Here is a 13,800-nt window from a genome sequence, read left to right on the forward strand (position 1 = left end):
CTTGGGAATTAGGCGAAATTTGTATTTCCTAAGAATCATAGCTCATCCTATAATAAGACAACAATAATTATTTCAGATATCTTAAAGCAATGAATGGTGGCCAGCTAAACATAGATGCCTGTGTGTAAACATGTGTGTCCAAAATTTCTTGAAGCAAAACAGCTTCATGGTGATAAAAAAAAAAAAAGATAAAGTCCTTATTGACTTAGATGGTGAAGGAGAACTCCTGGGTTGCTTGTATCAAGATAAGGTTTTACGGAGAGGTGACTTGAAGGAGAGGAGTAAAGAAATCTTGAAAGAAGAAGGAAAGAGAGATTAATTTAGTAAAGGCAAAAGTAAAGGGAATTTCTGCTGGGGGAAACCCTTTTCTAATCTGATTAACAGTGAAGAGTTGAAGGAACAGAAAAATAGATATGCTTAGGCAGATAGAAATCATGAGCTAAAGTGTGATGATTAGAACACTAGTCCTGTGAGATACTGTGGGGAAAAGAAGACAAATAAGTTTGGGAAATGCTATTTCATCCTTTGTGTTTAATTTTGCTTTGATTGGACTTTCACAAAATGAATTTATCACAGGATTATTTTCCCCATAATTTAAGAACTCTCACGATACGCCTTGGGAGAACACTGAGCTAATAGTAATAGGAAATAAAGACCACTACGAATTAATGGACCTCTACCATAATCTTTGCTTCTTTGGGACAAAAAATGATTGGATTTAGGTCATACATTTTACTCTGTCCTCTTTCATTATTAAATTATAAAGAGTCATTGAATTAAAATATATTACCTTACAATATTGTTGCACTTCTGGAATACGAGATCCTTCTGAATCCAGGTCATGAGGTTAAGACTTCTTCATGTAGACTCCTCAGACCCTACTTAATTTTTAAACAAGTAGCACTGGTAGTTTGTAGTTTTTTGACTCAAAGATTTTTTGGGGGGGTGAGAGGAGCTTCTTTGCTTACTTTATAAATATTCACAATACTTCCAGTTTATAAGTGAGCTACACAAAGACTTCTTAAATATGTTTAATTTCTAGTCAAACTATTAAAGAATTAGGAAGAATTCTTAAAGTTTTTGAAAATTTGGCTTATAAACATTTTAGTTCCAAAAGGAACATCTTTAAGTTTTAGAAAGTTAAGCCAGCCCTGCCATCTATATGAGCAAAGCTTGAAAGAAATCAAACAGACCAAATGAAAATCAAGCAACAGCTAAATGAAGCATAATACGTTTATTCTCTTTTCTTTTCATTTTTGGCTTGTGACTTTAACAGAAAACCTTACTTATACGTGCTGGTTGTACATGCTCACATTCTCTGGCATGCCTATGGAAGAATGGTAGATATGAGAAGGGCTGTTAGAGACAGACTTTGGCATATGTGGCGCTAACATCAAATTAGAGATGACATAGAGTTTTTGTAGGTACTCGTAAATTTTTTAAGCCTTTTTTTACTCTGCAAGAACAGACTGAATTCCACAACTTAAGTTGGTTGACAAGTCTCTCTCATATTATCTGCAAAGATACTATGACATCTTTGGTCCTCAGTGAAAAACTATCATACGGTTACAAGTTTGATGTCACCATTTTAAAGTTTAACTGAAGTGAAGTAGATTGCCCATAAAATTGTTATATTTCTGGAACCTTCCTTTTAAATCCATGTGATGAAGGTAATCTTTTTTCACATGGAATCGCTAGACCTTATATCATTTCTAAGTAGCACTCGTAATATTTTCTCTTCAAAGGCACTTTATGCTTACTTTATATGAGTTTACAAATTTTCCAACTTGTAATTAAGCCTCAAGACACTATTTAAATATATGTTTTAAGAAGTGGCAATAATAAAGGAAGGATTCTTTAAGTCCCTGAAAACCTGGTCAAAAGAGCCGTTTGGTGAGGTCAGTCTTATCCTCCATACTCTTAAACAGTGTAAGATGTTTTCCTATCATATTAAAATGGTAGTATGATGATGAATACCATAATTATAAAAGGAAAAAAATCAACCTTTCTTTATCTTAAGTTGTAGTGTCCTTATGAAAGCACTAGATATCACAATTACTTAAACAAGTTATTTTTAAACATGATTTCATGAAAAATATAGTCTATATTTAATAGCTAACTTAATTTACTTCTTTTTATGGTATAAGAACAAGTCTTGTAAGGTCTTGAAGACATGTACCCTTTATCTGGTCTTTTTTCCTTAAATTTTTTGGTTTAATTTCAGACTTAGAAAAAATATCCAGATTCTCCAAATGTTAATATTTTACCACATTCCCACATTTGCATTCTCTCCTTTTCTTAAAACTATTTTTTTCATGAACAGAGAATATTGTGAACTGAATTATATACTTCAACATGTATTTCTTAAAAACAAGGCTCTTCTTTTTTATAACCACAGTGTAGTTGTCTAAATCAGAAAATTAACAGTCTTGCAATAATAGCATTGGATTGTAGATCTTACTCAGATTTCACCAAATTACCCCAATAATGTTCTTTATAATAAAATAAAATGCTGATCATGTATTGATTGCAGTTGTCATGTCTTTTTAGACTCCTTTTGACTAGAACATTTCCTAGTCTTTGTGTTTCCTGACACTTTTGAAGAGTACAGACCAGCTATTTTGTAGAATGTCCCTGAATTTGAGTTTGATGTTTCCTTGTGACTAGATTCAAATTATGCCAGACTTTTTAAAAAATAGAATTGTATAAGATGTGATTTTACAAGAACAAATCACATTCCTGTTTATAAGTCTGAAAATCAGTATAATTATTTGTCATGTTTGCATCAAACAGAATACTCATCTCCAACTTACCAGAAGAAAAGACTCTCCTAGGAGATTTTATATGTATTTCTTAAAGAACAAGCTTGGTTTAATTATTGAGAATCTTCTTAGTTTTGATGGTTTATAGAATCATAGATTGTTCTAATATTTAAAGAGAAAACAAATAAAATGTACAATCGTATTGATCTTCTCTTTTCAGTTACTCCTGAATGCCCAAAGAAAGGAAGAAACTTTTTCCTTTCCTTAGATGAACTCAAATTCTTATCACAGCTCATAGAATCATTTTTGAAGCTGGAAAAAAAGGTCGAAGAATTGTTTGAAGAAATGTTTTTATCGCTCAGGAGACCCAGGAGTACTTCAGGTAATATGCTCTTTTGTTTAAATTTCTAGATCTAGACGGCCAGCCCGGTGGTGCAGCAGTTAAGTGAACACGTTCCGCTTCTCGTAGGCCCCAGGGTTCGCTGGTTCGGATCCCTGGTGTGGACATGGCACCGGTTGGCAAAAGCCATGCTGTGGTAGGCGTCCCACGTATAAAGTAGAGGAAGATGGGCACGGATGTTAGCTCAGGGCCAGGTTTCCTCAGCAAAAAGGGGAAGACTGGCAGTAGTTAGCTCAGGGCTAATCTTCTAAAAAAAAAAAAGAAAATTTGTAGATCTATAATTCTCCCTGTTGTTCCTTCCTGCTACTGAAGCTATCTCATTACTTGAAAAAAAATGCATAACAGAATTCTTTAAATAAACTTTAAAGTGTAATGCACATCATGAAATTACATTTTTATCCTTTATATGCAGCAAGTTCCATACTTCTAATTGACAAGGCATCATAAGTCAATTCTGGATAATTGTCTTTAGCTAAAATTAGATTTTTTTTTTTTTTTAATTCCAAGAAACCCATCCTGGCCTTGGGAAAGAATGAGCAGATTGGATGATCTAGTACCTCTCCTTCTGCTGCTAGCAGCCTGATGACCTTGAACAAAATATTTCGTTCCTTAGACCTCCAAGTTCTCATCTTTAAAATGATGGTGTGGGACTAGACTAATTTTCTCTTTGTTTTCTTTCAGGATTAGATGCTTTAGATTCCAATATGTTACGTAGGGTTGTGAGGATTACATGATTTCATGTATGTAAAGTATTTAAAAGAATGTCTAGCATATTATAAACGATCAATCTGAGTTGTTACAATGGTAATTATAATATCTTGTTTTTAGTTAGTCTTAACAAAATCGTTTTGAAGAAAACTGTACCATGTGTGTTGAAATAATGTTTCTAACATTAAAGGTAGAATTCAAAGGCATAATGGTTAAGACGTGTTCTCTGTTTTCAGATCTATATTTATAAAAATTTTCATCTATATTGGAATGAACTACACAAAGTTCTGTTTTACATGATACCATATATCATTTTTAGGAGAGTAAATATAGAGAGTGGCTGCATTTGCAAAACAAAATGAGGGAAGCAAGTGATTAACAATCAATCTAAAAATTTCAAAACCTAATTTCTTAGTAAAGAATTATGTTTACTTTAATATGTTTATTTTTGTATTTCTTCATTTGCTTTCCCTGGGTAATTTATGTTAGAAAGTTATAAGGTTGGAGTTTGTTTGTTTTATATTTAGCATAACTTACTAGCCTTCTATGTTTCAGGTTAAGTTTAAGTAGCACTGTTAAATTGTAAAGTAAATAATGTAGATCATTTTTCCAAATTTGGAGATAATTTGAAGAAAAAATGGAGGAGGATTATAGATTTCTGACACACAAAAAAAATCCAATGGGAAAATAAAAAATATAAGACAGAAGATATGAAAATTAAAGGACAGAATGGAAAAGTAGATTTAATTAGGAGATAATGTAAGCCCTAGAGGATCTTCTACATGAAACTGACTGGGTCTGAATAGAGAAATATGGCATACTAATTTTTGACTGACATGTTGGTGCCTCGAGCAGTTGACACTTGGTGTTGGTGCTCATCCATCATGCCTGGCTAAGATTTGGCATTCCTCATTCACATCTCTAGCAGAGCTTTTCTGAGGTGTGGATCAAGAAAGAGAGTGAACTCTAAAACATCTAGACTCCTGCCCATTTGGACTCATCTTGTATGGCTCCTAGGCCAGGCCCTAGAAAAACCAGATCAATTCTGAGAACTTTATCCGTCTTAAGGGCAGCATAATTCAAAATTAGAAGTATGTTAGAGAGGTATTGGAAAGGTATAAAACTGAAATGGCCAAGAATTGAAGCAAAGGGTTGATAAATTGATTTCAGAAAAAAAGAGAAAAAGAAAAAGCTGGTTTGACTCTATCAGGTTAAGATCAAGCAATGTTGAGGCTTCAAAATACTATATATTTGAGAGCCATAGTTACCATTATTGAATAAAATTAACAGAGCAAATATATAATTATGCCACTTTATACTGTTTTACCCCAAATTTGTCATCATATAAGAAGTATGGCAGATAAAAGCAACTTCAAAATCACATTAATAATAGTGTACTGTAGAAACATATTTGTGGATTATCAAACATACTATGTGGAAGAAATTTTGAAGGACAGGCATAAAAAATGTCAAAGTACCAGAACCTCCCCCACAATATATGTGTTCTTCATTGTTGAAATTCATTTTTTTGTAACAAAGCCAAAATTTATTTAATCTGACATAACTTTATTTAAATGGCTCCTTGAAGATAATGATCTTGAGAGAAATTCTCAAGAAAATCTAAAGTGTTTCATTCAGTGTAGCCAAGTTAATAAATTCTTATCAAAAACATTGGTTTCTTAAATCAGGAAGAAAAAGATTCCTTGAAATGGATGATTAAAGAAACCAAATGTATCTTAAGTTATCCTGATAGTGAATGTTTTACTTAGAAATCTTGTGTGGGAGAGGATGGGGGAAAAAAAGATCAAGTCATTTGGTTTCCTGTGTATTTCTTTTGATTGGAGCATATTTTGCTAATAAAGATCTTGGAAAGAGTTGCCTACTATGTCTATGTAACCAAAACAATGTGATGAAAAGTGAGGGTTTTTTTTTCATTGTCCAGATGTTTTAAAAATATCCAGGTGTTTAACATCACAGAGAGAAAATATAAAGATGATTATCCAAATATTTTGCCTTTTACTTTGATGTTTACTACTATATTGTCAATTTACCCAAATTGGTAGTGCTCTTAGTAATTTGAATATGATGCAATAGATTTCATAGACACAAGAAATATTTTCTGAGAAAGAAAAGATATTTAGTCATTATATTTATTTGCTTTTTTTGGTCATGATTTGATGGTTTTCTATTTTGGCCATTTCAGAAAATGATAGGATGTTATGTGACTATTATGGTGCCATACTGTATTTCTTTTAGATGATCATATCTAATGGGGTGGCCTGAGGTTTGATTTATGGGGCATTTCTAATTCTCCTTCAGAATAAAGTTGTTCTTCAGGCAGTTCCTCAAATTTTCCAAAGGTGGCATCTGAGATTTATCTAAACCAGGAGGCTTCTTGGCCCTCATTTTTCTTTAGCCCCAGCAATGACAAAGAGCAATGGCTGCTTCAATTGGATGTAAGAAGAACACTTAGGGTTTGTCTCAGAAGAATCAAAGATTTCAGATCTTCTGAAAGATTGTTTGTACTCTTAGGGGGTCTTAAGAGGGGTCAAATGGCTTCTAAGAGTTCCTTAGCTAGATGGTTAAGGGATTGTATTAGGGAGGCGTATGTAGTTAAGGTAAAGAGGCTCCTAGGGTTTGTAAAGCTCATTACACTAGGACTTTAGCTGTTTCTTGGGCAGAGAGGTCGAAGGCTTCCACATTGGAAATTTGCAAGGTGGCCACCTGGGCTTCTCTTCATACTTTTTCATAGTATTATCTCTTGGATGTAGTCTCTTCTACAGATTCAGCTTTTGGTGGGAGGTTGCTTGTGAGCCAGAAAAGAACAGTGAAGAAAAGAAAGACTTGTAGTTCCCACTTAGAGCTGCCAACAAGGCAAGTTGCTTTGTAGTGCACACAATGGGAGCCTATGAAGACCAATTTGGGTGTGAAAGTGGATGTCACAGGGAAGTACTGCCAACCTCCACTCTCAATGAAAGAAAGCAGCAGTGTGGAAACTAACCAGAAGTGTAAAATGAACCACAGTGAACTCTGTAGGGGGAGGCTGTTCAGCAGCTGGCATTCCTGTGAGCCTCTGCACTCTACTGAGGTCCTTAATCTGGGCGTGCTCTTAAAGAAACCAGTGTTGTTTGCATGCAAATAACTATGTTTTAGAGCAATGAGCCAAAAATGGGCTACCTTTTCTAGACAATGCTAGTAAGTGTATAGAACTTTTGATATATTTTAAATAGGTGAAATAATTTGTCTCATGTTAACAGAACTCATAAAGTTTGACAATGCCAAATTTTGAAACTGGCCATTTTAAATTCCAAACAAATATAAAAATGCCGCAATTCTCTAAAACCAAGAGCTGATTAGTCTAGATTCAATGTTACTAATCCTGCCTAAAAATGATCCTTTTTGCTTCTCTATATAGGATTAAGTTTTTAAAAAATCTTTTTAATTTTGGGAGGGAAAGATTATATTATAAAGGTTATCATAATTACTTGATAACTTGTTTCCTATCTCATTATAGAATTGCTTACCAGCAAGAGAAGTCTTGGGAAGCTTATTTTTTTTCTTTCTCATCTTGAAAATAGGCAGATGGTTTGTATAAACATCAAAGCACATTACTTTGAGTGAATAAGCATAATGTATTTGGGAGTGAAATGATAAACATAAGATAATTAACTTTTTTCATAACTCTTAAACTATAGTTACACAATGGCAGATAGTTATTTCCAGAAATAGATCTGCAAAGCTTATCCTTCGAACTAGCATTATTTTTCCAGAGAGTAAATACCTTTTAAATTAGCTGGTTTTATGAGCTATCTGTAGAAAAGTAAAGTGACATTGAGAATGCAAGTGTTGTTCCTCTCATTTGATTTAACAGCTTGATCTTTATTATTTTTTCTTCTTTAAATTGTTTTTTGAATAGTAGTCCATGCATATAGTAAAACTTTTAAACACGACAAAAGAGTATATTGTGAAAATTAAGTCTTTTTCCACTCCAGTTATCTGCTTTCCCTTTCTAGAGGCAACTACTTCCATATATTCCCCATGTTAAAATAACACAAAATCTTGTCATACTATGCAGAGGTTCTTTTTTATTAACAGTTATGTAGAAACATCTCATTCTTTCTAGCAGCTGAATAGTTTTCCATTGATGCGTGTGCCATCATTTGACCAGTTACCCATTGATGGACATTTAGGGTTCTTGTTCCCTCTTCATTTGCTACCACAAACAATGATATGGCAAATTTCCTTGAACTGTCTTAATATGTGCACATGTATAGCTGTATGGTAAATTTGTAAAGTGGAATTGCCAAGTAAAAAGGTATGTCATTAAGAGGATGAAAAGACAAGCCATAGACTGAGAAAAATATTTGCAAAACACATATCTGATAAAGGTCTTGTATCCAAAATATACAAAGAACTCTTAAAATTCAATAGGAAAACAAAAATTCAATTTAAAAAATGAGCAAAAGATCTGAACAGACAACTCACCAAAGAAGATAGACAGATGGCAAATAAGCATATGAAAAGATGGTCAACATCATATGTCATCAGGGAAATGTAAATTAAAACAAGGAGATACCACTAAAAAATCCAAAACAGTCACACCACCAAATTCTGGCAAGGATGTGAAGCAATAGGAACCCTCATTCATTGCTGATAGGAATGTAAAATAGTATAGCCTCTTTGGAAGATGTTTGGTTGTATCTTACAAAGCTAAACATTGTCTTATATGAATGATCCAGTAATCATGCTGCTAGGTATTTAGACAAATGAATTAAAAACTTATGTCCACACAAAAACCTGCACACAAATGTTTATAGCAGCTTTATTCATAATTACCAAAACTTGGAAGCAACCAAGATGTCCTTCAGCAGGTGAATGGATAAACAAACTGCAGTACATCAATACAATAGAGTATTATTCAGTGATTAAAAGAAATGAGATATCATGTCACTAAAAAAACATGGAGGAATCTTAAAGGCATATTGCTAAGTGAAAGAGAACAATGTGTAAAGGCTACATACTATGTGATTCCAACTATATGACATTCTGGAAAAAGCAAAAGTATAGAGACAGTAAAAAGATCAATGGTTCCTAGAGCGGGGGAAGAGAGGAGAAGAAGTGAACAGGTGGAGAAGAGGGGATTTTTAGAGCAATGAAATCATTCTATTTGATACAGTAATGGTGGATACATGACATTATGCATTTGGCAAAACCTATAGAACTTCACCACACAAAGAATGAACCTTAATGTAAACTATAGCCTTTAGTTAATAGTAATCTATCAATATTGGTTCATTAATTATAACAAGTATACCACACCAATGCCAGATGTTAACAATAGGGGAAACTGAGGGGGGTGGAAGAGGGAATATATGCAAACTGTACTTTCTACTCAGCTTTTTTGTAAACCTAAAACTGCTCTAAAAACTAAAGTCTATTAATTTTGTAAAAAGGTATGGATGTTTTGAGAGAGAATGCCAAGTCAGTTTGTCATATCTATTTTGAGTGCTAATGGTATTTTTGTTATGCAGAATTGTTTTATGGCTTCTGCATTTTGTATCCTTCTGAAAAGTTGTCTCTACACAGATCTTTTGTAAAGAGGTTCCATATTTTCTTTTAATAGCCTATAGTTTCATTTTTCTTTTTTTAGAAATCTTTAATTGGTCTGGATTTTGTTTCAATGTTAGAATTGATCCTCATTTAAAATACCATCTTCTTGAAAAGACATAATAAAATACAAGCCATAGGGAAAACATTTTAGGTGAAATGGTATAACACTGATCTAAAACCTTCTCTATGTTGTGATGTGTATTGAGAAATGAAGCAGAATTCCTAAACAGCAGTCCATGGGCCCTTGGGGTTCATGAATGTGCTTTACAAGAAGGCCTAGGAATCCCCACCAGTATGTGTGAGTGACTGAGTGTGTGTGTGTGTGTGTATGTGTGTGCGTGAACGCATGCACATACCATGTAGTCATATTGTGCATTTTGGATGGAGTGTTCTGTCAGTTTAATCAAGTTCTCAGAGTGTTCACAAATCCAAAATGATCAAGAAACACTACAGTTGAGGCAAACTTTTCCTCAGAATAAACTCTGATAAAATTTCCCAGAAGGATGTTTTTATTGCCTACCAAATAGAATATTTACCTCTCTAGAGAATGTTTCCATGAACTCTCTTACTTAGGAATCATTCATGATTAAGCTCATAGAACCACATTTAGAAAAAACAAAAACACAAAAAAACCACTCATCTTCCCAATGACTATATTGCTCAGAAGCCCTACCAATAAGAATCAGTAAGATTTTGAAGTTTGTTTGTCCAGGACGTAAGGAGAAACTCACTCTTAAGATTCTTAAAATAAAAGAAAAATTATATCTAAGTATATAATTCATCATCATATATCAAGTCTAAGCGGAAAACAAAAGGTAAATGCTAACTTACTCATTTCTGATTAAATTATAAATAATAGAACCTTAATGGACAAGTGGAAAGATTTCTTCTTGGCATATTTATTCATTTCATTTTTGTAGGTCTATTTTTTTCCCCCATGGAAAAAGGTTTCTTAATTCTAAGAAATAAAAGTTGAGGAAACATTTCCATTTTAGGAGCTAGTGATTATTTCTTATCTGTACAAGTGTTTGTGTTTCTCCAATGAATTATTGATATACTTATTAAGAGTGTAATTTTTCCTTATATGCTGATGTTTATCCATGTACTTTTGTTCTTCATTTGAAGAAAAGAAGTATTAATGTTCTAAGGGACATCACCGGTTTTTAAATGCAGTTCTTTAGAATTTAACTTTTTAAATGAACAAGGAAATTAATATTTACTTTGTACTCTTAACTTATCCTACATTATCAACGTGAAAATGAATTAATGACAAGGATGCATGTACATCAAATATGAATATAAATAGCATACAAATTTCATCAAGTTGTATGTATGGAAAAAGAGTATATATTTTGATTCTGTTGTTGTAATGGTGACATCACCCTACATCTTGTTGACTATATTCTCTACATCTTGATATATATGTATGTGTGTATATATACTATGGATAGAGCTTTTCTACATAATTAATTTTAACCTGAATCTATTAATTACATCTAGTATGATTTGCTTTTCTTAATGTATGTTTGTGTGTTTGTTTTCTTTCCTATTGCACAGGAATTTTGGAGACATCCAATAGAGAAGTTGTATTAGAGAAACCTAGAGCAAATGAAAGCAATATTCCTTCAGAGCAATTGCTACCAGTAAAAGAGGTAAGTGAGGAAAAAAGCATGGTATTTTTTTATTCATATATAATATTATTGTCATATGACTGTGAATCCAATATGAATCAAAATGTCTTGAGTTTTACCCTTTGCCACTAAAAAAATAATTCCTGGTTGAATATTGGCTTGTAAGTTTTGGCAAAAATTGAATTTAGTGGGGACACTGCTCTCTTGCACAGTCCGTTCATGGAAGGTGCAGAGAGCTGGAAGTGAAGAGATCTTTTTTCTCAACTCAGGGTCTAAACTTTGAGAATTTGTGCTGTCGATAATTGTTGAGAAGTGAGAAAATGGAGATTAAACAAGGAAAAGAAAGAGGAAAAAATAGTTTGAACTGGCCTCTTATTTTGGTTCGTCCAGCATATGCCTATTCATTCTCATATCCATTGCCATTCTTCTCCTGTTCTATTCTGTGTCGTAAAGAATTACATCTTCCAGGCTTCCTTGCTTTCTGGATTCTGGGAAGGTTGGCCAATGAAAGGCATTGATGGAAGACTGGAGGGTATATTTTGTAGAGAAACCAGAGCATTTCTTCCCCTCTCTCTGTTTTAGGGAATGTCTCTAGTAGTGGCTATGACTTCTTCATCTCCTCCATGGGCCCTTCTACCAACACACAGTCCTTCCTCCATGGTTCCAGTTCCACATGGCAGGTCTGCCTTACTTTCAGCTTTGACTGGTGATCCCAGGAACTAGACTCCCATAGACAGTTCCCTTTCTTTGTTCCTCCAGCCTGGAGTGGTAGTGGCTTCCTGCTGTATTAATATCTGTCTTGCTTCATAACCCATGTTTGGCTCCTCAAGTCTTCTATCACTTTAGTAACTAATACCCTAGTTAAAATTCTTCCTTTTGAAATACCTGGGGTAGTCTCTGATTTCTGAATGGATCTTCACTAATATACTAGGTAAACATTTAAAAAGGCAAAAGAACATAGAGTTTTAACAGAGTTTCAACCTAGAAAGCAAGGGAAACAATCAAAAAAATGCAGTTATACATTATGCTTTAACCAAATATCAGAGTAGGTATTAAGAATACATATGTAGGTAATAGAAGAAAGAGATTCAACTGATATCTACTTTGTGCATGGAACAGCAAGCTGCATTATTTCCTCCTTCTTCTTGGATCAACTAGTAAATGTTCTCTATTCTACCCAGAATATGTATGATGCCAGACATCAGATGGGAAGAGTGGAAGTCAGCAAACAATATTTCATGAAAACAAATAGACTTCTAAGAGGAGATTTGAGTAGTAAACATTTTCAGTTTTCTTTTGAAGAGAAGCTATTAAAATCCTTGGTTTTCTATATTTTGAAAAGAGAATTCAGTTGGGCCAAGGTATTATAGTCACATATAAATTACTATGGGCAAAGATAATCATCATTGCACACACAAAAAATTGTCGCTACAGCCATGGCAATTAATGGCTATTTTTGCCAGAATATATTTTTTCTTTTTTTTTTTAAAGATTGGCACCTGAGCTAACAACTGTTGCCAATCTTTTTTTTTTCTTCCCAATCCCCCCTCCCCCCCCCAGTATATAGTTGTGTATCTTTTTAGTTGTGGGTCCTTCTAGTTGTGGCATGTGGGATGCCACCTCAGCATGGCCTGATGAGCGGTGCCATCTCCGCACCCAGGATCCTAACCGGTGAAACCCTGGGCCGCCGAAGCAAAGTGCGTGAACTTAACCACTCGGCCACGGGGTCAGCCCCAGAATATATTTTCTTGAATGAATGAATGGCTTTAATCAATAGACATGCCCTGGTGGAGAGAACAAAACGTAGAGTTTTGTTGTTGTTTTTAACAGAGGTAGGTTCCTTTTAACGTTTCTATCATAAATCTACAATTATACCACAAGACTATACCCATGACACTTCTAAAGTTTCACTTATAAGAAAGGAGATTCTGTGAGCTGAGTAGCTTCAATTATTAGTTTTATGTAAAAATAAGAAGAGAGATGTGTTTTCAGGTTCTATGATGTTAAAGGTCCAAATAAACTTTAGAAAAGAAAGTTCAATTACAACTTAATTATAAGGATAATGAGAATGGGAGCCACTTTTTCTGATTATGAGTCATGGAATCATAGAATTTTAGCTCTAGAAAATGAATCACCTTTATTACATTTTACAGTATATATAAAAAGCATTAAATTAGTGCTGAGTGGAATGTGTGTACAAGAAAATTAAACTAATGATCATAATCTCAGTAATTTTAGACTGAAAGAGACCATAGAAATCATCCAATTCAGCTCTTTTATTTTTCTAACAAAAAACCTGAGATCCAGAAAAATAAGTAATTCAGTAAGAGATATTGAGCCTAGGGTCTTCTGAAGTTCAAGTAGGTGAATTATTACTGTAAAGAAGATTACATGAAAACAGAGAAAGTTTAATTCTAAGCATAGGTTTAGCCTACTACCCACAATATTTTTAGTACTTTAGAGAGCATTAGAGGCCTTGGGGGAAATATACACACGTAAATACATTGCCACGCGAGCCAAAGACCCAAAGAAAGAAAATGAAACAACACCAGCCTGCACTCCAACCCTTCCTACTCCCCCTCCACCCAGAGCATTGCAGATCATTTTAATTCCTCATTTCCTGGAACGAAAGTAGTGCTGCTTCCCATTTTGTGGGTGGAGAAACTACATAAAATTCTAAGGAAATAAA

The 13,800-nt window shown here is 33.9% G+C and overlaps 1 protein-coding gene across 10 annotated transcripts in view; it reads left to right on the forward strand.

Moving 5' to 3' along the window:
• Positions 1-13,800, forward strand: part of KIAA0825 (KIAA0825 ortholog) — a 373,989-nt gene that overhangs the window by 95,179 nt on the left and 265,010 nt on the right. For all 10 annotated transcript variants that reach the window (XR_011505937.1, XM_070517755.1, XM_070517756.1 and 7 more), the window contains 2 exons: positions 2,983-3,144; positions 11,038-11,132. Coding sequence is in view for 9 of the 10 variants with exons in the window: in XM_070517755.1 (XP_070373856.1) it covers positions 2,983-3,144; positions 11,038-11,132 (257 nt within the window). In the remaining variant the exon portion in view is untranslated. The remainder of the gene's footprint in view (positions 1-2,982; positions 3,145-11,037; positions 11,133-13,800) is intronic.

This window comes from Equus asinus, chromosome 9 (assembly GCF_041296235.1).
Source record: "Equus asinus isolate D_3611 breed Donkey chromosome 9, EquAss-T2T_v2, whole genome shotgun sequence".
Taxonomy (NCBI): Eukaryota; Metazoa; Chordata; class Mammalia; order Perissodactyla; family Equidae; genus Equus; species Equus asinus.